At 41.0% G+C, this 25,841-nt stretch overlaps 2 protein-coding genes across 5 annotated transcripts in view; one reads left to right on the top strand and one right to left on the bottom strand.

Moving 5' to 3' along the window:
• The first annotated feature begins 1,621 nt into the window (after window positions 1-1,621).
• On the top strand, window positions 1,622-17,046 carry LOC135524297 (kelch domain-containing protein 10-like). Of its 4 annotated transcripts, XM_064951719.1 has the most exons (10): window positions 1,676-1,923; window positions 2,860-2,952; window positions 5,037-5,258; window positions 5,409-5,563; window positions 9,013-9,161; window positions 9,245-9,329; window positions 9,418-9,484; window positions 9,568-9,615; window positions 13,996-14,135; window positions 14,208-17,046. In XM_064951719.1, exons 1-10 carry the CDS (start codon window positions 1,830-1,832, stop codon window positions 14,415-14,417), a joined length of 1,263 nt encoding a protein of 420 aa, XP_064807791.1. In that variant the 5' UTR covers window positions 1,676-1,829; the 3' UTR covers window positions 14,418-17,046. The 4 variants fall into 4 exon arrangements, with proteins under 4 accessions (XP_064807792.1, XP_064807790.1, XP_064807793.1 ...); XM_064951718.1 differs by having other exon boundaries at window positions 1,624-1,923; window positions 13,996-17,046; XM_064951721.1 differs by lacking the exon at window positions 2,860-2,952 and having other exon boundaries at window positions 1,630-1,923.
• A 1,024-nt stretch (window positions 17,047-18,070) lies between these two features.
• cax2 (cation/H+ exchanger protein 2) overlaps window positions 18,071-25,841 on the bottom strand; it is a 29,976-nt gene continuing 22,205 nt past the window's right edge. Inside the window, exons 15-21 of the mRNA XM_064951712.1 lie at window positions 20,549-20,586; window positions 20,304-20,416; window positions 20,065-20,210; window positions 19,849-19,943; window positions 19,607-19,685; window positions 19,122-19,230; window positions 18,071-18,823 (exon numbers count right to left, since the gene is read on the bottom strand). Of these exons, the coding sequence (XP_064807784.1) occupies window positions 18,750-18,823; window positions 19,122-19,230; window positions 19,607-19,685; window positions 19,849-19,943; window positions 20,065-20,210; window positions 20,304-20,416; window positions 20,549-20,586 (654 nt within the window). The 3' untranslated portion in view covers window positions 18,071-18,749. The remainder of the gene's footprint in view (window positions 18,824-19,121; window positions 19,231-19,606; window positions 19,686-19,848; window positions 19,944-20,064; window positions 20,211-20,303; window positions 20,417-20,548; window positions 20,587-25,841) is intronic.

The raw sequence follows: 25,841 nt of genomic DNA, 5'->3' as shown, positions 1-25,841 counted from the left end.
ATACGGAAAGCATAAGCTACAGCTATTTTTTATTTTATTTTTTTACCTTTATTTAACCAGGCAAGTCAGTTTAGAACAAATTCTTATTTTCAATGACGGCCTATGAACAGTGGGTTAACTCCCTCGTTCAGGAGCAGAACGACAGATTTTTACCTTGTCAGCTCGGGGATTTGTTTTTGCAAACTTTCAGTTACTAGTCCAACGCTTTAACCCCTAGGCTACCTGCTATCAAGCATTACAGTGCATAAAACGTGGTGAGTAGTTGACTCAACGAGAGAGAAAGACAATAGCTGAACAGTTTTGACAAAATTACTTTCTTCAAACAGGAAGGAGAAGCAAGAGAGAGAAATTGTTATTTGTTTTCACTTTCAGTTTCACTTGCTTAGCTAGTAAATGCAGCTAGCTAGGTTAGCCTTCTCAAACACCCTGCTCAAACAGAAGGATGCTATGTTAGCTAACTGGCTATGATTATTCAACACAACACTGGACATCTTCCAAGCCAAGGTAGTGTAAGCTTTTAGTTTTACAAATGTATTGCCACCGGGGCCCACCGATGCAAGTGCTAAACTGCTTACTGATTATACATTGTAATGTTAATGCATGATTGTAGCGGGTCTACTAACGAGTTAGTTCTATTAACTTTGTTAACTATGGCGTTAATTTAGCTAATATGGCGACAACTATGTCGGCTGTGTGTAGCGGTTATGATATGGTTTGGCTTGTAAAGTTTTTTTTGCCTGGTCACATACAGCTAATGTGTTGTGCATTGAAGTCCACAAACGAAGAGAAAAGGTGAGAAGAAGAGAGTGCACATGTCACAGTATAACTTTACCCCGTCCCCTCGCCCATACCCGGGCGCGAACCAAGGACTCTCTGCACACATCAACAAGTCACCCTCAAAGCATTGTTACCCATCACTCCACAAAAGCCACTGCCCTTGCAGAGCAAGGGGAACGACTACTTCAAGGTCTCAGAGCAAGTGACGTCACCGATTGAAACGCTATTTAGCGCGCACCACCGCTAACTAGCTAGCCGTTTCACATAGATGCCAGGAGTACAGCGCAGCTGCCATGAAAGTGAACATAATTTAAGTGTGATCAGGGGTGTATTCATTCCGCCAATTCTGTTGAAAAACGTTTTTAAATGGAACTAAACGGGGGTAAACATACCCGTATTTGTCCAATAGATACTCTCATTTGCAACTGATAGACTAATGATTACACCCCAGATCAGCTAGATGCAGGCAAGAGTGTGCAATGCGGTATTGAATGTGTCACTGTCTGCCAATGTGTCAGCTCAAAATTTGCTCTCGACCTGAGTTCTCCTACGCTGTATTACTTTCATTGATAGGCTAGGTTGTAGTAACCTCAATATGGGTACTGGGAACATTTTAGTATCATGTAGTAGCCTAAAACTATCAATGTTACATGAACTGGGTTAATGGAATATAAATGACCGTCATCCAATATGCTGTAACAGAAATAGGCCATGCTCCCTCATAATAACGGCACCGACCGCGACTTTTCCGACACCAGTAAGAAAAGCTGCCGCCTGTTAACCCTGACTACATTTACCATCCATCTGCTTGGAAGTTTGCTTGCAAAAAGTGTATAACCCATTTCCCAACGTTTTAGAATACTGTAACTCTTGAATGCCTTCTCGATTATCTGATTGGCTGGAGCATTTCATCTGGCGTGGACGACGTTTCAAGTTGACGTGGATGCATGTCTAGCGAACTGGTGTTTAGTTTTTTCTGTCCTTATCACGGTTTGTTGCGACATCATTTCAATCGATGAACGTTTTTATTTACTGTTAGTTACCTTTTCAAAATGTCCTCTGTTGAAGATGGTGAATGTAGTCGCGGCTTGTATCAACTCAACAAATTCGAGAAACTGTCGGGGAGGCCTCCCATCAGAGACTCAGGTTTGTAGCAAGCTGAACTGTTATTTTTCTATCTAACTGCTATCCATGTAAAACTACCTAGGCTAGAATTAGTTAGCCAGCTAAAGTAACTGACGGGCAATCAAAAACGAGTCAGCGTAATTGTTTAGGAAGGCATATCTTCGAATTATAATATTGGAGACAGGCGATTAACTTTAGCTTGGACTTTAACCAAGTATTTTAGCCAGCGAACGTTAGCTCAGCTTGATACGGAAGTCAACTGTCATGCAAAGAAGACTGACTAATGGTGGGAAGCATACATTTTCCCTCTGTGCAATCCATTGCCAGTCATTTGTACTACTGACTTTGCTGAGTAGATCTAACTGTATTTCCATAGGAAATATTGTAGTATTGACCAATCAGTGGCAACTACAGTTTTGAAACAACTCAAGTACGGTGTAAGGTTGGAAAAGTATCTTTGACTCGAGTCAAAGATACTATAGGTTCTGAGGGGTTGGGTAGTGTCAGCCACTTATGTGGTAGCTTCACCACCAAGGCTGTGTCTCTCTCTCAAATCACATTTTATTGGTCACATACACATATTTAGCAGCTGTTATTGCGGGTGTAGCGAAATGCTTGTGTTCCTAGCTCCAACAGGGCAGTAGTGTTTAACAGTACACACAAATCTAAAGTAAAATAATGGAATTAAGATATATATATATATATATATAAATAAATAAATAAATAAATAAATAAATATTAGGGTATCTGTGTGTGTTTGTCATACAACAATGGACAAGCCACTTGTCTAGCCTGTTTGGTTAGACACTAAGCAGGCTATAACTGAACTCCACCAAAAGCCTATGTTTGGGGTGGAATGTTGGTCTGTCTGCTTTTGTAATGTTTTTGTGGTTTTGTTCTCCGCTAATTGTGTCTGTGTGTGCACATGTCTGTATCATGGTTGGTGATGACTGGCAGGCTCTAAGAAGAGAGTAAGATGGCTTCAGGCTCGGCGGATCTTCTCCCCTTCGTGCCCCAACTTCCGCATCCCTAATAGGTTTCTGAGAGAAGGTGGGTACTGTAACACCCGAGACTGCAGCCAAGACCACCTCTCTCTTCACCGACCAATACTAACGCAACTCTAGTGTCCTCAGACTAAAGAATGAGGGATTCCATTTAAGCTGGCACGGGTTGAACAGGGATAGCAGGGTGCGCCATGCTAAAATTAAACAGTAATCAGCTCCACTTGGTCATCTTGTCAGCAAGGCATCATGAAGCATCGTTCAGAAACATCTCTTTTCCGTGAAATATATGTTTGAATTTTCAAACAAGGTTTCATTGGGAACGCAGATTAAGCATGCAGATTTATCAAGCTCAATCATTTTTGCATAGAAATACACATTCTTACATATTACTCCACATATTTCACCTACTGTACGTCACTTTTTTGTTTTGAGCTGCTGTTGGCCAGAACGGGGCATTAATGGAATCCCTTCAATGGCAACTATGTCTCCTACAGTTGGTCAAGCACGAATGTCCTATCTGCTCTTCCACCTCCTCTCTCACTCCCTTGTCCAGTCTGCAATGCTTCTCTTCTCCCTCCTCTCGTTTCCCCATGACTCAAGGAAATCCACTTGTACCACTCTGCTTCCTTCTCTCTTCCTCCTCTCTTCCTATCTAAACAGCCTCTTCCTCTCCCTTGTAATGGTTCTCGGGCCACTCCACCTCTTCTCTTCCTTCCTGTTCTTTTATCACTTTTATCCGTCTTAGCAAGAGTCTCTCTTACTCTGATTGGCCCTGGTTCCTCCTTTCCTCTTGTCACTCATCCTCTTCAGCTTTCTTTATTGGACCCCGGGAGGCTTTCTCTCCCTCAGTGTCTCTGGGTTTGGATGTATGTTTGTCATGGAGTGTTCTGAGGTCTCGTTTTCTCTGTTCTATTTTTCTTTCTGTGAGTCGGTCATGTTGTTGCGCCTATAACGATTGTCATAATTGTTATAGGAAGCAATTGACCTCCGTGCGCCTAGGAGAAGAAAAAAAATCACCCAAATGATAAGGGTTGCAATGATGACTTCACTGTACCGCTGCCCCTGAGTGCCATGGAGAATACATTGAGCGCAGATTCATGACCGTCATGCTTGCACCATTACTACAAAGAAAATTGCTTGTTACTTCCCCCCCAAAAATTGTGCTCCTAAACTTTTCAACGTAGGCTCATAAATTAGAAAGTCAGTGTAGAGCCCTTGACCTTGTGCCTCCTAGTTTCCTCAGTGTCTGAAAGTAGATCCACTTGACTATTTGATCTGTTATTCCACTAAAAACATTCCTCTGGTCTTTTCAACAACAAAATATCTTGAGGCTCAATGATTCCATAGGGCGGCTGTTTAGTCCTTTGCTGTTTACTCAAAGCTCATCATACCGATGCCTGGACATTTAATCAGTACACACGGTGAACTCCACCACCTCCACAGTGGAAATGTTACGAAGTATGTCATTATTAATTTAACATGCAGACTTTCTCCTAAGCCTGTCATATAGGGAGTACTTTAACCACATGCTTGCTTATGTGATGGCTAGGCCTATTTATCTAGATTCTTAAATAATCAGAAATGTTTTAGCATTTGCTTGTTGAAAGCGGTCTGTTTCTGCAGCCATGTTCTTGGTAACCTGTGCAGCAGATTACATAATGGCTCTGGGTGGAAATCTGATGGAAACACGCTGGATTACTTCACTGCATTTTATTATACTCATTTATGTCTCTAGATGGGCTGTCTGTGACACACAGCTGGGAAATAACAGACGAGGCCAACACATCTATGGCTTTTCAGCCCATGCAAATCAAGTAGGGGCGGTCAAGTCAACAAGGGTAGGATAGATTTAGATTGAAATCTAGACAATGTTTCAGGCTCCATTCCAAATAACAGCCTCTTCTGCGCTGTTGTTCCTGCCCTCATGAATCTGGCTGGACTAAATAGGTGAAAACCATATGGCAGAAAGAGAAAAGGTGGCGCTATTGCTTAAATATATCGCAGAGATCCACAAAGGGCACTAAAGAAGTGCAAGAGGATGGACAATTCCCCTGTAACCCTGTCTCCTTCTCCCACCCTTGCTCCCTCTTCCATACATGAAACCCCACTCTTCACTCACCTCCCCCTCAGGTCACTGTGCCCCCCCGGCCCGCAGCGGGCACCGGTGTGTGGCAGACAATGCCAACCTGTATGTGTTTGGAGGATACAATCCTGACTTTGAGGAGGCAGGTGGCTCGGAGAACGAGGACTACCCTCTTTTCAGGGAGCTGTGGAGGTTTCACTTCGCCACGGCTACCTGGCAACAGGTCCACACAGAGGGCTACATGCCCACCGAGCTGGCTTCCATGTCAGGTAAGGGATTAAGTTGAAGATTGTCTGTCCTTTTATGTGCCCATCGATCCATTGCAAAATTAACTTGCTTAACCATTATTATCCGTTCCTGGTCAGACTGAGAACAGACCGTTGAACAGTTTGTTTTGTGTTTTTCTCTGTGTGTCTCAGCTGTCTTACACGGCAACAATCTATTGGTGTTTGGGGGCACTGGGATTCCTTTTGGAGAAAGCAACGGGAATGACGTCCATGTCTGCAATGTTCACTACAAACGCTGGAAACTGCTCAACTGCCGAGGGAAGAAACCCAACCGAATCTACGGGCAGGTAAAGAGCTCTCAACTGTTGACCACTTGAGCTGTCCCACTGACACATCATGTGGTCTGTGGAGAGTTAACGGTTAGCTTTAAACCTGGGCTGTGGCATTTTCCATTACTCCTACAGTGCATTCAGAAAGTATTCAGAACCATTTACTTTGTACATTTAATGTTACAGCCTTATTCTAAAATGTATTAAATGGCTTTTCCCCCTCTTTAATCTACACCCAATGCCCTATAATGACAAAGCAAAAAACAATTTTTGTAATGTTAGCAAATTTATTACAAATAAAAATCAGAAACATTTACATAAGTATTCAGACCCTTTACTTTGTTGATGCACCTTTGGCAGCGAATACAGCCTCCAGTCTTCTTGGGTATGACACTACAAGCTTGGAGCACCTGTATTTGGGGAGTTTCTCCCATTCTTCTCTGCAGATCTTCTCAAGCTCTGTCAGGTTGGATGTCGAGCGTCACTGCACAGTTATTTCCAGGTCTCTCCAGAGATGTTCGATCGTGTTCAAGTCCGGGCTCTGGCTGGGCCACTCAAGGACATTCAGACTCTTGTCCCGAAGCCACTCCTGCGTTGTCTTGGCTTTGTGCTTAGGGTTGTTGACCTGTTGGAAGGTGAACCTTTCCCTCAGTCTGAGTTCCTGAGCGCCCTACATCACGATACCACCACCAACTTGCTTCACTGTAGGGATGGTGCCATGTTACCTCCAGACGTGACGCTTGGCATTCAGGCCAAAGAGTTCAATCTTGATTTCACCAGACCAGAGAATCTTGTTTCTCATGGTCTGGGAGTCTTCAGGTGCCTTTTGGCAAACTCCAAGCGGGCTGTCCTGTGCCTTTTTACTGAGGAGTGGTTTCCGTCTGGCAACTCTACCATAAAGGCCTGATTGGTGGAGTGCTGCAGAGATGGGAGAACCTTCTTGAAGGACAACCATTCACACAGAGGAACTCTAGAGCTCCATCAGAGTGACCATTCTCTCCGATTGCTCAGTTTGGCTGTGCGGCCAGTTCTAGAAAGAGTCTTGGTGGTTCCAAACTTCTTCCATTTTTCCATGTCTTCTTGGGGCCGTTCAATGCTGCAGAAATCTTTTGGTACCCTTCCACAGATCTGTACCTTGACACAATCCTATCTCGGAACTCTACGGACAATTCCTTCTACCGCATGGCTTGATTTTTGCTCTGACATGCACTGTCAACTGTAGGACCTTACATAGACAGGTGTGTGCCTTTCCAAATCATGTCCAATCAATTGAATTTACCACATGTGGAGTCAAATCAAGTTGTAGAAACATCTGAAGGATGATCAATGGAAACAGGATGCATCTGAACTCAATTTTGAGTCTCATTGCAAAGGGTCTGAATGCTTACGTAAATAAGGTATTGATGTTAATTTTAATCAATTTGAAAAGGAATTGAGAAACATATTTGCTTTGTCACTCCGGGGTATTGTGGGTGTAGATTGATTAAATACAAATCCTCAATCTCCGGATAAGTCTAATGTAACAAAATGTGGAAAAAGTTAAGGGATCTGAATTAGAGGTCGACCGATTGATTAGGGCCGATTTCAAGTTTTCATAACAATCGGAAATCTGTATTTCTGGACACCGATTTGTCTGATTTTAAAATTATATATATTTTAACATCTTTATTTAACTAGGCAAGTCAGTTAAGAACACATTCTTATTTTCAATGACGGCCTAGGAATGGAAGGTTAACTGCCTCGTTCAGGGGCAGAACGACCGATTTTTACCTTGTCAGCTCGGGGGATTCAATCTTGCAACCTTAAAGTTAACTCATCCAACGTTCTAACTACCTGATTATATTGCACTCCACAAGGAGCCTACCTGTTACACAAATGCAGTAAGAAACCAAGGTAAGTTGCTAACTAGCATTAACTTATCTTATAAAAAACAATCAATCATATTCACTAGTTAACTACACATGGTTGATGATATTACTAGTTTATCTAGCGTGTCCTGCGTTGCATATAATCGATGCGGTGCGTATTCGTGAAAAAGGACTGTCGTTGCTCCAATGTGTTCCTAACCATAAACATCAATGCATGCCTTTTCTTAAAATCAATACACAGAAGTATATATTTTTAAACCTGCATATTTAGCTAAAAGAAATCCAGGTTAGCAGGCAATATTAACCAGGTGAAATTGTTTCACTTCTCTTGCGTTCATTGCACGCAGAGTCAGTGTATATGCAACAGTTTGCGTCGCCTAATTTCCCAGAATGTTACGTAATTATGACATATTGAAGGTTGTGCAACGTAACAGGAATATTTAGACTTATGGATGCCACCCATTAGAGAGAAATACGCAACGGTTCCGTATTTCACTGAAAGAATAAACCTCTTGTTTTCGAGATGATAGTTTCCGGATTCTACCATATTAATGACCTAAGGCTCGTATTTCTGTTCGTTATCATGTTTTTACTAAGTCTATGATTTGATAGAGCAGTCTGACTGAGCGATGGTAGGCACCAGCAGGCTCGTAAGCATTCATTCAAACAGCACTTTCATGCGTTTGCCAGCAGTTGTTTATGACTTCAAGCCTATCAACTCCCGAGATTAGGCTGGTGTAACCGATGTGAAATGGCTAGCTAGTTAGCGGGGTGCACGCTAATAGCGTTTCAAATGTCACTCGCTCTGAGACTTAGTGGTTGTTCACCTTGCTCTGCATGGGTAACGTTGCTTCGAGGGTGGCTGTTGTCGATGTGTTCATGGTTCGAGCCCAGGGAGTAGCGAGGAGAGGGACGGAAGCTATACTGTTACACTGGCAATACTAAAGGGCCTATAAGAACATCCAATAGTCAAAGGTTAATGAAATACAAAATGGTATAGAGAGAAATAGTCCTATAATTCCTATAATAACTACAACCTAAAACTTCTTACCTGGGAATATTGAAGACTCGTGTTAAAAGGAACCACCAGCTTTCATATGTTCTCATGTTCTGAGCAAGGAACTTAAACGTTAGCTTTCTTACATGGCACATATTGCACTTTTACTTTCTTCTCCAACACTTTGTTTTTGCATTATTTAAACCAAATTGAACATGTTTCATTAATTATTTGAGGCTAAATTGATTTTATTGATGTATTATATTAAGTTAAGTATTCATTCAGTATTTTTGTACTTGTCATTATTACAAATACATTTTTAATCGGTATTGGCTTTTTTGGTCCTCCAATAATCTGTATCGGCGTTGAAAAATCAGTTGTTCGCCCTCTAGTCTGAATACTTTCCAAATGCACTATATATGACTTCCTTCCTTTTTGTCTTCCCTAACCTCTGATCTGTAAAGATTGGCTCGGTCAAAGTAAATAACTGACACAATTATTTACATTGTTAGTCTGACCTACTGTATGTAACAAATCACTTGACCGTAAGGACATTCCCCAAAACCATGCTGTCTCCCTCATTCCTCCCTCCCTCCTTCCAGGCCATGGCCATCATTAATGGCTATCTGTATGTGTTTGGAGGGACGACAGGCTACGTCTACAGCACAGACCTACACAGGCTGGACCTGGCTACCAGGGAGTGGACCCACCTCAAGCCCAACAACCCCCCTACAGACCTGCCAGAGGAAAGGTCAGTCACCCCTCACCTCTTAATCTTCTGGTAGTTACTCCCACACACACACACACACACACACATCTTAATCTCTCTTTCAGGTACAGACATGAGGTGGCCCATGATGGACAGAGAATATACATCCTAGGAGGCGGGACTTCCTGGACATCATATTCCCTAGACAAAGTACAGTACAGGATGAGAGAACACTGTAAGGTGGTTGTTTTACTGACATATTTTAGCATGGGGGTTTACGTTCTGTTCCCCCCCTCAGATACATGCCTACAACCTAGAGACTAACTCCTGGGAGGAGATTATCACGAAACCTCATGAAAAAATAGGTTGGTTGCATAAGGGTCTACTGTTGTTCATATACACATTACTGTACACGCCTGTAAACTGATGTGTGTTCTGTTGTTGTCAGGGTATCCTGCAGCACGACGGTGTCACAGTTGTGTCCAGGTCAGGCAGGGTAAGAACTTTACATCTGTTTACTAGGAATCAGCTCTGTGTGTCCAGGCTAGGGTTCATTTTCAGTAAATAACAGGTAATTTATGGTAACTTTGGTAATTTATACTTGATTAACTTGAAAAAATGATTTTCAGAAACTATTCCCACCCCTTGACATTTTTCCACATTTGACCTTTTTCCACATTTGACCTTTTTCCACAAATTTACCTGTTACAGTCTGAATTTTAATTGGATTCAATTGAGATTTTGTTACTGGCCTACACACAATACCCCATAATGTCAAAGTGGAATTATGTGTTTTAGAAATTGTACAAATTAATTAACAATGAAAAGCTGAGATGTATTTCATCAATAAGTATTAAACTCCTTTGTTATGGCAACCCTAAATAAGTTCAGGAGTGAAAATGTGCTAAAGTCCCATAATAAGTTGCATGGACTCACTCTGTGTGCAATAATAGTGTGTAACATGATTTTTGAATAACTACCTCACACATACATCTGTAAGGTCCCTCAGTCAAGCAATGGATTTTAAACACAGATTCAAGACCAGGGAGGTTTTCCAGTGCCTCGCAAAGAACAGCACCTATTGTTAGATGGGTAGAAATAAAAAGCAGGCATTGAATATCCCTTTGAGCATGATGTAGTTTTTAATGACACTTTGGATTGTGTATCAATAAACCCAGTCACTACCAAGATACAGACGCCCTTCTTAACTTAGTTGCCGGAAAGGAAGGAAACCTCTCAGAGATTTCACCGTGAGGCCAATAGTGACTTTATGGGAGGTAATGCTGTAGTTACTCCACAATACTAACATAAATGACAGTGAAAAGAAGGAAGGCTGTACAGAATAAAAATATTCCAAAACATGCATCCTGTTACAATAAGGCACTAAAGTAAAACTGCTAAAAATTTGTCCTGAATACAAAGCCTTATGTTTGGAGCAAACACAACGCCACTGAGTACCTTTCTTCATATTTCTAAGAATGGTGGTGGCTGCATCATGTTATGGGTATGCTTGTCATCGGCAAGGACTAAGATGTTTTTTAGGATAAAAAGAAACGGAATAGAGCTAAGCACAGGCAAAATCCTAGAGGAAAACCTGTTGGGAGACCAATTCGGCTTTCAGCAATAAACCTAATAACAATAAACCTAATAACCCAAATGTACAATAGAGTTGCTTACAAAGATTACATTAAATGTTCCCAAGTGGCCTAGTTACAGTTTTTACTTACAGTACCAGTCAAAAGTTTGGACATACCTACTTATTCCAGGGTTTTTCTTTTATTTGTACTATTTTCTACTTTGTAGAATAAGAGTGAAGACATCAACACTATGAAATAACAACTGGAATCATATAATAACCAAAAATGTGTTACATTTATCAAAATATATTAGCCCCCCTTTTCCTTGACGGCTTTGCACACTTGGCGTTCTCTCAACCAGCTTCATGAGGTAGTCACCTGGAATGCATTTCAATTAACAAGTATGTCTTGTTAATTTGTGGAATTTCTTCAATGCGTTTGAGCCGATCAGTTGTGTTATGACAAGTAGGGGGGTATACAGAAGAGAGCCCTATTTTCTAAAAGACCAAGTCCATAATATGGCAAGAACAGCTCAAATAAGCTAAGAGAAACGACAAATTTAAGACATGAAGGTCAGTCAATATGGAAAATGTCAAGAACTTTGAAAGTTTCTTCAAGTGCAGTCGCAAAAAACATCAAGCACTATGATGAAACCGCTACAGGAAAGGAAGACCCTGAGTTACTTATGCTGCAGAGGACAAGGTAATTAGTTACCAGCCTCAAATTGCAGACCAAATAAACGCTTCACATAGTTCAAATAACAGACGCATCTCAACATCAACTGTTCAGAGGAGACTGCATGAATCAAGCCTTCATGGTCAAATTGCTGCAAGAAACCACTATTAAAGGACACCAAAAATAAGAAGAGACTTGCTTGGGCCAAGAAACACGAGTAATGGATATTAGACTGATGGACAATAGTCCTTTGGTCTGATGATTCCAAATTTTAGATTTTTGATATTAATTGTGTCTTTGAGACGCAGAGTAGGTGAACAGATGCTCTCCGCATGTGTGGTTCCCAGTGTGAAGCAAAGAGGAGGAGGTGTGATTGTGTGGGTGTGCTTTTCTGGTGACACTGTCTGTGATTTATTTAGAATTCAAGGCACACTTAACCAGCATGGCTACCACAGCATTCTGCAGTGATATGCCATCCCATCTGGTTTGCGCTTAGTCCCACCATCATTTGTTTTTCAACAGGACAATGACCCAAACTTACCTCCAGGCTGTGTAAGTGCTAATTGACCTAGGAGAGTGACGGAGTGCTGCATCAGATGACCTGGCCTCCACAATCACCTGACTTCAACCCAAATGGGATGAGTTGAGTGAAGGAAAAGCAGCCAACAAGTGCTCAGCATATGTGGGAACTCCTTCAAGACTGTTGGAAAAGCATTCCAGGTGAAGCTGGTTAAGATAATGTCAAGAGTTTGCAAAACTGTCATCGAGGCAAAGGGTGGCTACTTTGAAGAATCCCAAATATAAAATGTAACACTTTTGGTTGCTACATGATTCCATATGTTATCATAGTTTGTCTTCACTATTATTCTACAATGTAGAAAATAGTCAAAATAAAGAAACCCTTGAATGAGTAGGTGTGTCCAAACTTTTGACTGTTACTGTAAATCAGCGTAAATCTATGACAAGACTTAAATGGCTGTCAAGCAATGATCAACAGCCATTATGGGGTATTGTGCGTGTAAGTAAATGGGTGAGTGGAAAAATCTATTTAATCCATTCTGAATTCAGGCTGTCCAGGGATATGAATACTTTCTAAAGGCATGATATAGTATATATTTATGTGTCCATATTGTGCATTTAGTTTCTAGGGTATAGCCTTTTGGTTCACGAGAAAATAGACTAATGAAAAGCATCAAATCAATAATGGAATTTAAAATTAACTCCAACTCTGGACTTCAGAACTTCCACCAGTTTGGCACCAAAACATATACATTAAAGATGTATTTAAAAAAAAGGATATTTCATGCTAAAACCATGTTAAACACAATGGTATTCACTAAATTGATGTTTTATATTTAATATAATGTTTTACAGTTTTGTCATTTTATTTTTAAATCTTATTTGATATGCAATGAGTACCAAACATTTGGATTCAGAGGTCGAGACAGCATGTGTGGTAGTCAAACAGCAGGTCCGAGACCAGTTGCACGTCCGGTAAACAGGTCAGGATTCCATAGCCACAGGCAGAACAGTTGAAACTGGAGCAGCAGCACGACCAGGTGGACTGGGGACGGCCAGGTAGTCCTGAGGCATGATCTTACGGCTCACATCCTCGAGAGGGAGGAAGAGAGAATTAGTGGGAGCATACTTAAATTCTCACACGACACTAGATAAGACGGGAGAATTACACCAGATATAAGACTGACTCTAGTTCCCCAGCACACAAACTATTGCAGCCTAGATTATTTTACTATTGTAAAGTGGCTGTTCCACTGGATGTCAGAAGGTGAATTCACCAATTTGTAAGTCGCTCTGGATAAGAGCGTCTGCTAAATGACTTAAATGTAAATGTAGATACTGGAGGGTGGGTCGGGGGACATTGTGGCCCTGTCCGACGATACCCACGGACAGGACCAACCAGGCAGGATATAACCCCACCCACTTTGCCAAAGCATTGCCCTCACACCACTAGAGGGATATCTACAGACCACCAACTTACTACCCTGAGACAAGGCTGAGTCTCCCCCACCACACGAGCCAGAGGGGGTGCCAAACCAATGCTTCCCATAGCTGTCAAGTTGGCTGGATGTCGTTTGGGTGGTGGACCATTCTTGATACACACTGGAAACTGTTGAGTGTGAAAAACCCAGTAGCATTGCAGTTCTTGACACAAACCACTGCACCTGGCACCTACTACCATACCCCTGTTCAAAGGCACTAAAATCTTTTGTCTTGCCTGTTCACCCTCTGAATGGTGCGCACACACACACAATCCATGCCTCAAGGCTTAAAAACATTTCTTGAACCTGTCTCCTCTTCATCTACACTGATTGAAGTGGATTTAACAGGTGACATCAATAAGGGATCATAGCTTTCACCTGGTCAGTATGTCATGATAGAGCAGATGTTTTAATGTTTTGTTCACTCAGTGTATTTTACATGTGATAAGGCCACACAGGGCCAGAAATAATTGCATAAATGTGATATTCTGAAGTACCCATTACCAAAATTCTGGTAGTTTACTGGTAAACTTTGAAAGTTACCAATAACATACCATCCCTTTGCTTCCCTAGTCTAGGCTATGGACTGGGAGTCAGTGTTCATCCCTCTCTCTCCCCCCTCAGAGGTGTTTCTATGTGGGGGTTACAACGGGGAGCTGATCCTAGCTGACCTGTGGAAGATCAACCTGCAGACCTTCCAGTGGACCAAGCTGCCCACCGTCATGCCTGAGCCTGCTTACTTCCACTGTGCTGCAGTCACACCGGTCAGTACATCACACACACGCACACTTTTCTGGATGTACGATTGTCAATCACGTCTCTCTCTCCTCTCCCAGGCTGGCTGTATGTATGTGCATGGTGGAGTGGTGAACATGTCAGAGAACAGGAGGACTGGCTCTCTTTACAAGGTGTGGCTAGTGGTGCCCAGCCTGCTGGAGCTGACCTGGGAGAGGCTGCTCAAGGCCTTCCCTCGCCTGGCTCAGCTCTCCTCCCTGCAGCTTCTCAGCCTGGGCCTCACACACACCCTCATCCAGCGCCTCAAGTAGACCACCATGCCCTCACGGCTGACGTGGGAACAGGTCAAAGCAAGGACAGCGGTGAAGGCCAACGGATTGTGGATGGAACTGAGTTGACTCCCTTTCCTGCCACCACTGAGCAGAGGGACTGAAGGGCCAATGGAACAATGAACAGGTGTGTTGGCATATCTGGGAAGGACTGAGGGATGAGAAGCGATGTATATTGTGGACATAACGTCAGGTCATCCTCAAACATTGGATGCCTTTTTAAAAAATGAAGTTTTTAATGTGTGCACTTTGACTGAGTTTGAAATCCCAAGTGGAATTTTTGAAATTTGTGTTGGAGTCCCTGGGACCTGGTGTATTTCAGGGTTTGTTTGCCTTCATATTTCATTAGCCATGGCTTAACTAGGAGAGCAACTAGGAGAGTGGATTTTTAGTAGAACTTGGGAGTTCACTGAATGCTACTAATTTCACCCTTTTATGTGTTTGCATGCAGCTGACCACACTAATCATACCCGTTATCGTGAGTATTGTTTCAAAGGGCTCTACAGTCTAGGCAAAAGATCTGCAACGTAGCCGATGGAGGTTAGTTTGCTTAGCTCTCTACGTAGTATTACGTTTTTTTTTTTTTTGTGCTGCTGAATTTTTAGAATGTGACGCAAACGTAGCTCCGTAGACTGAAAACCACTATGGAGAGCCCTTAACTCTACTCATTATTCCTCCCCCCACACACCACACACATGCTGTTCAAAAAGGAATAGCGGAAACTTTAAACTCAGTGGTGGTTTATTTCCTTAATGCCTAAAGGGACATTTTATTTTAATTTGTCTCTTTTGATACTGTGATGTATAGGTTCCTGAGGGAGACAGACCGGGTACATGATGCTGATAGACATGGTGTCTTGTTGCTTTCTGTAAGGAAGCCCACTGGTAAAGAAACAGCTGCTGCTATGTCCACTGACCGGTCTAATACGAATTGGTCTCATCTAGCAGGCTGGTGGGGCAAGGCATTGATTTAGGACAGACAGGGCAAAACTTGTTTGGTATACTTCACCTCTTGAGCCAGTGTGACAATGTGAACCTCCTGTGACAGCACTGTGATTCTCTAGAGCCTGAGTCTTACAACTTCCGTTCTCAGACACACTGATCACACACACAGCGGGAGCGGTGTGAAACTGTACTGTGGCTCCAAAGTGAAAAGAGCTCGCCATTTATTTCATTTAGTGCCTTTTCAGATAATTGTTTCCAGTGTGACAACTGTATTGGTTGTGTAGAGTTCTCTCCTATTACCACGCATGTGTCCCTGAAGCATGGCTTTTAACTTTACTCCTAGTCACTGACAATATGGAAATGTCCATATAGCCCTCCACCAGTCTCTGTTCCCCCATGCTTTACTAATATGAGCCATTGACTCGCTCATCTTTTAATGTTGTCCTCCTTCCACCTATACTGTTTACTGACCTTTGGTCAAAACATTCTGTCCATTACAGTTCTTTTTATTTGGGTTTCTGAATGTCGATCACGCATAATGAACCCTTAACTTGTGAATTTGGTTGGACAGACTATGTATAGACTCATTTGGTATGGTGCAGCCAAATATGGTGACCGGAGTGTGGGTGTGTCGAAAGGAGTGGGTGTATGGAAAGTGAATCAGCTAATTGGGAAGATTTGTTGCCACTCAACTGTTTTGCCTGTCAGTTTAAGCCCGTACAAATGACTAGTGCACCCGGTCTTGTATTGCTCCAGCACTACACGGCTGACTCAAATAACCAAATCATCATTTGTTGATTTATTTGAATCAGCTGTGTAGCGCTGGGGCAAAAACCACAATGTGCACCTCTTGGGGTCCCCAGGAAACTCTGGTGTAACCTAATAGCAGAGCACTACTATCCTTTCCACGCGCCCACTCACCCATACTCCGGGTGTCATATTGGGCTGCAGCTACCCCCTTCTGCATTTATCCTATTTTTGCTTTTAAAGATGTGCCAGTGTCTTCGGGTCATTTTAACATTAAAACCAAACTGGAGATGTATCTGGTGGAAAAACCAATGAAATCACGACTTTGCCTTTTTAACTTTTCAACAATGTTGGGTTTAATCTCTAATATCCCACACATTTTCCCTGTCAGTTAGACTGATAGCATGTAACTCACGTGTCACCTCTGGTCCTCCTTTTTTATACTATAGTTTCTGCACAGAACACAGGTGCTCAGTCTGAAATCAATGCCAATCCTCTTGCCCCCTGGCCACTAATTGTAGATCTGGAAGACTAGCTTTGGCTTCTGACATGTTTCTTACACCCACTCACATCGTTTAGGATCATGAGAAGTATCAAGGGATAGTGCCTAAGGGTTGCTTTTGGACTAGGAAATTTGCCTTTGCTATAACTCTAATTTTTGGGGAAACTGTGGGCTTCTGTATGAGACACTGCACCCAGTGGTCTGTATTGTTTTGTTGGTAATCTATGGAATAGATTTTGGAACTCCATGTCAACCTGTGAATGTAGTCACTTTACACACGCTGTACTGAATGTGGATGGACAAACAACCCGACTCTGCACAATTAAAGGCAATCATGATGATGCTGTCATGACTCCATTTAGGTTTTTTAATTTAATTGTTTGAATCAATAAATGTACTGTAAGCACTTTTTTAAAGACTTTGTTTGACTGGTGTATTATTTTGCCTGAAAATCCAGGTACTATGTATTTGATTTAACCGACTCCCTTTCAAACAACTTGTTTTGACTTTGTATTATACTGAACAAAAATATAAATGCAACATGTAAAGTGTTGGTCCCATGTTTCATGAGCTGAAATACAAGTTCCCAGAAATGTTCCATTAGCACAAAAAGTGTATTTCTCATGTTGTGCACAAATTTGTTGACATCCCTGTTAGTGAGCATTTCTCATTGGCCAAGATACTCCACCCACTTGGCATGTGGCGTATCAAGAAGCTGATTGAACGGCATGATCATTACACCTGTTGCACCTTTACAAAGGCCACTCTGAAATGTGCAATTTTGTCACAACACAATGCTCAGAAGTTGAGGGAGGGTGCAGTTGGCATGCTGACTGTAGAAATGTCCACGAGAGCTGTTGACAGAATTTTAATTGAATGTTCATTTCTCTACCATAAGCCGCCTCACAAAGTTTGAGAATTTGGCCGTATGTTCGACCAACCTCAACTTCTGTCCATGTGGAAGTCCTGGGCTGGCGTGGTTACACGTCTGAGACCAACTACCCGGACAGCTGATGAAATTAAGTATTTCTGTCTAGATTTAAAGTGTTCTGAAAAATATACACAAACTGAGTTCATAAGGAAACAAGTGAATTGAAATAAAAATCATTAGGCCCTAATCTATGGATTTAACATGACTGGGCAGGGGCACAACCCTTGGCCAGGCCCAGCCACTCAGATTTACTTGCCCCCACCAAAGTGCTTTATTAATCTGATTGTAAAAAATACATTTTGTAATGCAGGAAAAAGTCCAACCTGGATAATTGTCATGCTTGGGTCGGGTGGATGACAGACTTTTGACAAGTGAAGTGGCTAATGTTTCAAAAAGGTTCCATTAGCCATAGTGATCTGGAAGTCTGGATAGGCCCTTTGACATTTTTGACTTAAGGTCTTTCAGAATGATTTATCGTCAAATCAACTGTGGCTCATTAAACACCCACACATGGCTATTAAATGTATTTATTCCTTTGCATTAAAATACTTTTAGCATTGACAAAATAAGTTTGACATCTTCTAAACATGTTTTAAATGTACAAAAATACCTTCTTTACAGAGGCTGCTGAAAACACCCTAGGGGTTTTCAAACAAGTACAAAAATAAAAACAAACCTAAGACAGGGAGAGAGGTCCAGTGTAAAGTTGACCAAACTGTACACCGACCAATCATTGCTCTTTGACAGTTGAATGTTGTCCTCCAGTTTGCATAGCTTCTATTGAACATTCTCAGTGATGGTTTTAAAAGCAATAATATTAAACAACTAGGTAGTACGGTACTAAGGTTTGGTTGGTGCGTAAATTCAGAGAAGTGGTTCTAAGAAAATATGTAGATTCTGATTTGACAGAAACAGATGAGTGACTAAATGTAGCGTGGAACAGGAGGATTACTGTATATATGTTAGCTGGAGTTGTGAGACTGTGCGGACACTACAGTGTTCAACACTGAAATGTTTCACCAACTGTTAGAATAGTTTTTGAACCGCAGTCCAGAGAAATTTATAGATGTTCTCTAGCAGTCTGCACACTATTAAATTCCATAAATAACTTAACTAAGTAAAAAAAAAAACACATTGAATGCAACTTAGTCTGATATAAAAGGTAACAAGATGATGCTCAGATGAGTCCCTCAGCAGCCAGCTGGCGATGGAGCGAAGAAGTAGGATGCCAGGAGGATGAGGTAGACCACCACCAGAGCAGTGCCTGACCAGAGGAGAAAACTGTCCCATTAAACACTTAATCCACTAGAGGGCAGTTCTCTATCCTGCTCAAATAATCAATATCCTACGATGACCGGCAACAGATGGACAAGGATGATTTGGTTGGATCAATGATCATTTCAAGGTGTTTATTGATTACCCTAGCCTGTGTACAGTGTAGCTGACCGTTTCTGCATTGAACAACACTGTTGTTTACAATGCCATGTTGGCTGATGCAGAAACAGTCAGGCATACAGGTTGGGATGGATTGCTCTGAGGCAAACCCTCCAGTCACGCCTTACCTTGGAAGTAGTCCGATTTGCCATCCATGAAGATGTAGTTGACGAGGACCACGCTGAAGATGCTGGCCCACAGATGCAGGTCACAGAATATTAGCACAAAGCCCACATCCTGTCATAACACACACACACAGGAAATGACTTGTCTGTTTTTACCATCAACATATTTATTTTCTATAGTCTACCATGGTATATCTATGGTCTTTGGGTGAGTTGACAAATCAAATGAAAAAAACATTTAAAAAATCCATCCATGAAAATTTAAGCGAAGCCAATTCAGAAAGGGAATCCGAGTGCCCGCCTTAGCTGACATCAGCTGAGAGTGCACCAATTAGATGCTACTTTAGTAACAATCACGCCTATCTTAGTTGGAGCTCCATTTAATCTGACCAGGTTCTGCTCCTGCTACATGGTGTTTCCTTTCTTTCTGGACTTATATTATTGATTAGTTATCTAGTGATAGGTGCAGTCAAGGGGTAGTGTCTTACGTAGAAGGCGTTGAATAAAACAAGCAGGGGGATCTGGAGCATGCAGACCTGTACAGCGATGCAGCTGCCCACCTCCAGGCTGGGAAAAGCAACACAGAGGAACAGTCAGTCACTCCCCATCAAACACTTGTTTCAGTCAGATAATTCCTGCTAACCAACAGGTCACCATTGCAGTTTTTACCCCGTCAGATCATGTGGTTAGGAAAAACAACTGTTCATGACCTCTGTTAGTGAGGACCCACCTCAGACTGATGTTGTTCTGAAGGGCAAACTGGATCCCGTTGACAATCTCCGGGATCTCAGGTACCATGGCCAGCACGGTTACTCCTATGAAGTACTGATGAACAACGAGAGGGAGAGTGAGGGTTGAGAGGAGAGGGAGCTATAGGGAGATCATCATGATGACAAGACAACCGTGTGTGTGGTGTGGTGTGGTGTGGTGTGTGGTGTGTGTGTACCTGTGAGATATTGGGCTGACTCAGTATGGGCTGGATGTGTTCAGTGGTGACGTCAGCGCAGGCTGACATCAGTAGAGTGGCTATGATGAGGATGGCCAGAGCTCTCCACCGAGACCAGTGGACAACTGCACCATGGTGGCCGGTCACTGCAGACACACATAAACACACAGTTATGGATGGCTGTTACTTATACAGTTTATAACTGTGTGTGTGTGTGTGTGTGTGTATTTTACCCTTACCATGTCCCTCGCCAACGTGAATGTCGTAGATGTGTGAGTGTGTCTTCAGTGTGAAGATTAAACCAATGATGTAAGCAACAGGCAGAAGGAAGGAGACCGTGTACACCAGTGGCCTGAGATACACACACAAATAAAGATGAGTATCACAATTCTTTACAAAAGTATATATCTTTTTAATATTCACTAAGATCATCGAGTTACAAAAAAAGTACTAATAATTTGGAGCAGAAACTCTCAACACTCACTGGATGTGGCTGTGGAACAAGGTGTAGTTGTTCTCACTCTGTTGGTAAGATGACAATATATCATCAGGTGAAATACTCAGTGCCACACGACTGTCTGATACAGTACTATACAGAAGAGTGTTTCTGTTACTTTGCGAAATTAGTTTGACTGAATGTCGGTTGATGATTAAACGTTACAGTTTGACTGTGTGTCTGTTAATGATTGAACATTACATTTTGACTGTGTCTGTTGATTTACAGTTTGACTGTGTGTCTGTTGATGATTGAATGTTACAGTTTGACTGTGTGTGTGTTGATGATTGAACATTACAGTTTGACTGTGTGTCTGTTGATGATTGAACGTTACATTTTGACTGTGTGTCTGTTGATGTTTGAATGTTACAGTTTGACTGTGTGCCTGCTGATGATTGAACATTACAGTTTGACTGTGTGTCGATGATTGAATGTTACAGTTGGACTGTGTGTCTGTTGATGATTGAACACTACAGTTTGACTGTGTGTCTGTTGATGATTGAACACTACAGTTTGACTGTGTGTCTGTTGATTTACAGTTTGACTGTGTGTCTGTTGATGATTGAATGTTACAGTTTGACTGTGTGTCTGTTGATGATTGAACGTTACATTTTGACTGTGTGTCAGTTGATTTACAGTTTGACTGTGTGTCTGTTGATGATTGAATGTTACAGTTTGACTGTGTGTCTGTTGATGATTGAATGTTACAGTTTGACTGCGTGTCAGTTGATGTTTGACTGTGTCTGTTGATGATTGAACGTTACATTTTGACTGTGTGTCTGTTGATTTACATTTTGACTGTGTGTCTGTTGATGTTTGAATGTTACAGTTGGACTGTGTGTCTGTTGATGATTGAACACTACAGTTTGACTGTGTGTCTGTTGATGATTGAACACTACAGATTGACTGTGTGTCTGTTGATTTACAGTTTGACTGTGTGTCTGTTGATTTACAGTTTGACTGTGTGTCTGTTGATGATTGAATGTTACAGTTTGACTGTGAGTCTGTTGATGATTGAATGTTACATTTTGACTGTGTGTCTGTTGATTTACAGTTTGACTGACTGTGTGTCTGTTGATGATTGAATGTTACAGTTTGACTGTGTGTCTGTTGATGATTGAACGTTACATTTTGACTGTGTATCTGTTGATGATTTAACGTTACAGTTTAACTGTGTCTGCTGATGATTGAACGTTACATTTTGACTGTGTTTCTGTTAATGATTGACTGTTACATTTTGACTGTGTGTCTGTTGATTTACAGTTTGATTGTGTGTCTGTTGATGATTGAATGTTACAGTTTGACTGTGTGTGTGTTGATGATTGAACATTACAGTTTGACTGTGTGTCTGTTAATGATTGAACGTTACATTTTGACTGTGTGTCTGTTGATTTACAGTTTGACTGTGTGTGTGTTGATGATTGAATGTTACAGTTTGACTGTGTGTCTGTTAATGATTGAACGTTACATTTTGACTGTGTGTCTGTTGATTTACAGTTTGACTGTGTGTCTGTTGATGATTGAATGTTACAGTTTGACTGTGTGTCTGTTGATGATTGAATGTTACAGTTTGACTGTGTGTCTGTTGATGATTGAACGTTACATTTTGACTGTGTCTGTTGATTTATAGTTTGACTGTGTGTCTGTTGATGATTGAATGTTACAGTTTGACTGTGTGTCTGTTGATGATTGAATGTTACAGTTTGACTGTGTGTCTGTTGATGATTGAACGTTACATTTTGACTGTGTATCTGTTGATGATTGAACGTTACAGTTTAACTGTGTGTCTGTCGATGATTGAATGTTACAGTTGGACTGTGTGTCTGTTGATGATTGAACACTACAGTTTGGCTGTGTGTCTGTTGATTTACAGTTTGACTGTGTGTCTGTTGATGATTGAACGTTACATTTTGACTGTGTGTCTGTTGATTTACAGTTTGACTGTGTGTCTGTTGATGACTGAATGTTACAGTTTGACTGTGTGTCTGTTGATGATTGAATGTTACAGTTTGACTGTGCGTCTGTTGATGATTGAATGTTACAGTTTGACTGTGTGTGTGTTGATGATTGAACATTACAGTTTGACTGTGTGTCTGTGGATGATTGAACGTAACAGTTTGACTATGTGTCTGTTGATGATTGAGCGTAACAGTTTGACTATGTGTCTGTTTATTATTGAACGTTACATTTTGACTGTGTGTCTGTTGATTTACAGTTTGACTGTGTGACTGTTAATGATTGAATGTTACATTTTGACTGTGTGTCTGTTGATTTACAGTTTGACTGTGTGTCTGTTGATGATTGAATGTTACAGTTTGACTGTGTGTCTGTTAATGATTGAACGTTACATTTTGACTGTGTGTCTGTTGATTTACAGTTTGACTGTGTGTCTGTTGATGATTGAATGTTACAGTTTGACTGTGTGTCTGTTGATGATTGAACGTTACATTTTGACTGTGTGTCTGTCGATGATTGAATGTGACAGTTGGACTGTGTGTCTGTTGATGATTGAACACTACAGTTTGACTGTGTGTCTGTTGATGATTGAACACTACAGTTTGACTGTGTGTCTGTTGATTTACAGTTTGACTGTGTGTCTGTTGATGATTGAATGTTACAGTTTGACTGTGTGTCTGTTGATGATTGAACGTTACATTTTGACTGTGTGTCAGTTGATTTACAGTTTGACTGTGTGTCTGTTGATGATTGAATGTTACAGTTTGACTGTGTGTCTGTTGATGATTGAATGTTACAGTTTGACTGCGTGTCTGTTGATGTTTGACTGTGTCTGTTGATGATTGAACGTTACATTTTGACTGTGTGTCTGTTGATTTACATTTTGACTGTGTGTCTGTTGATGTTTGAATGTTACAGTTGGACTGTGTGTCTGTTGATGATTGAACTCTACAGTTTGACTGTGTGTCTGTTGATTTACAGTTTGACTGTGTGTCTGTTGATGATTGAACGTTACATTTTGACTGTGTGTCTGTCGATGATTGAATGTGACAGTTGGACTGTGTGTCTGTTGATGATTGAACACTACAGTTTGACTGTGTGTCTGTTGATGATTGAACACTACAGTTTGACTGTGTGTCTGTTGATTTACAGTTTGACTGTGTGTCTATTGATGATTGAATGTTACAGTTTGACTGTGTGTCTGTTGATGATTGAATGTTACAGTTTGAGTTTGACTGTGTGTCTGTTAATGATTGAACGTTACATTTTGACTGTGTGTCTGTTGATTTACAGTTTGACTGTGTGTCTGTTGATGATTGAATGTTACAGTTTGACTGTGTGTCTGTTGATGATTGAATGTTACAGTTTGACTGTGCGTCTGTTGATGATTGAATGTTACAGTTTGACTGTGTGTCTGTTGATGATTGAATGTTACAGTTTGACTGTGTGTCTGTTGATGATTGAATGTTACAGTTTGACTGTGTGTCTGTTGATGATTGAATGTTACAGTTTGACTGTGTGTCTGTTGATGATTGAGCGTAACAGTTTGACTATGTGTCTGTTGATGATTGAACGTAACAGTTTGACTATGTGTTTGTTGATGATTGAGCGTAACAGTTTGACTGTGTGTCTGTTGATGATTTAACGTTACATTTTGACTGTGTGTCTGTTGATTTACAGTTTGACTGTGTGTCTGTTGATGATTGAATGTTACAGTTTGACTGTGTGTCTGTTGATGATTGAATGTTACAGTTTGACTGTTGTGTCTGTTGATGATTGAATGTTACAGTTTGACTGTGTGTCTGTTGATGATTGAAAGTTACAGTTTGACTGTGTATCTGTTGATGATTGAATGTTACATTTTGACTGTGTGTCTGTTGATGATTACAGTTTGACTGCGTGTCTGTTGATGATTGAATGTTACAGTTTGACTGTGTGTGTGTTGATGATTGAACATTACAGTTTGACTGTGTGTCTGTTGATGATTGAATGTTACAGTTTGACTGTGTGTCTGTTGATGATTGAATGTTACAGTTTGACTGTGTGTCTGTTGATGATTGAATGTTACAGTTTGACTGTGTGTCTGTTGATGACTGTGTGTCTGTTGATGATTGAATGTTACAGTTTGACTGTGTGTCTGTTGATGATTGAATGTTACAGTTTGACTGTGTGTCTGTTGATGATTGAACATTACATTTTGACTGTGTGTCTGTTGATGATTGAATGTTACAGTTGGTTTGACTGTGTGTCTGTTAATGATTGAACGTTACATTTTGACTGTGTGTCTGTTGATTTACTGTGTCTGTTGATGATTGAACACTACAGTTTGACTGTGTGTCTGTCGATGATTGAATGTGACATGATTGATGATTGAACTACAGTTTGACTGTGTGTCTGTTGATTTACAGTTTGACTGTGTGTCTGTTGATGATTGAATGTTACAGTTTGAGTTTGACAGTTTGACTGTGTCTGTTAATGATTGAATGTTACATTTTGACTGTGTGTCTGTTGATTTACAGTTTGACTGTGTGTCTGTTGATGATTGAATGTTACAGTTTGACTGTGTGTCTGTTGATGATTGAATGTTACAGTTTGACTGTGTGTCTGTTGATGATTGAATGTGACAGTTTGACTGTGTGTCTGTTGATGATTGAACGTTACAGTTTGACTGTGTGTCTGTTGATGAGTTTGACTGTGTGTCTGTTGATGATTGAACAGTTTGACTGTGTCTGTTGATGATTGAAGCAGTTACAGTTTGACTACTGTTTGATTGAACACTACAGTTTGACTGTGTGTCTGTTGATGATTGAACGTTTACATTTTGACTGTGTGTCTGTTGATGATTGAATGTTACAGTTTGACTGTGTGTCTGTTGATGATTGAATGTTACAGTTTGACTGTGTGTCTGATTTGATTTACAGTTTGACTGTGTGTCTGTTGATGATTGAATGTTACAGTTTGACTGTGTGTCTGTTAATGATTGAACGTTACATTTTGACTGTGTGTCTGTTGATTTACAGTTTGACTGTGTGTCTGTTGATGATTGAATGTTACAGTTTGACTGTGTGTCTGTTGATGATTGAACGTTACAGTTTGACTGTGTGTCTGTTGATGATTGAATGTGACAGTTGGACTGTGTGTCTGTTGATGATTGAATGTTACAGTTTGACTGTGTGTCTGTTGATGATTGAAGTTTGACTGTGTGTCTGTTGATGATTTGAGTTTGACTGTGTGTCTGTTGATTTACAGTTTGACTGTGTGTCTGTTGATGATTGAACGTTACATTTTGACTGTGTGTCTGTCGATGATTGAATGTGACAGTTGG

Source organism: Oncorhynchus masou, chromosome 31 (assembly GCF_036934945.1).
Source record: "Oncorhynchus masou masou isolate Uvic2021 chromosome 31, UVic_Omas_1.1, whole genome shotgun sequence".
Classification (NCBI taxonomy): domain Eukaryota; kingdom Metazoa; phylum Chordata; class Actinopteri; order Salmoniformes; family Salmonidae; genus Oncorhynchus; species Oncorhynchus masou.
The sequence above is the reverse complement of the archived record's forward strand: the minus strand, read 5'-3'. Positions and strand labels throughout refer to the sequence as shown.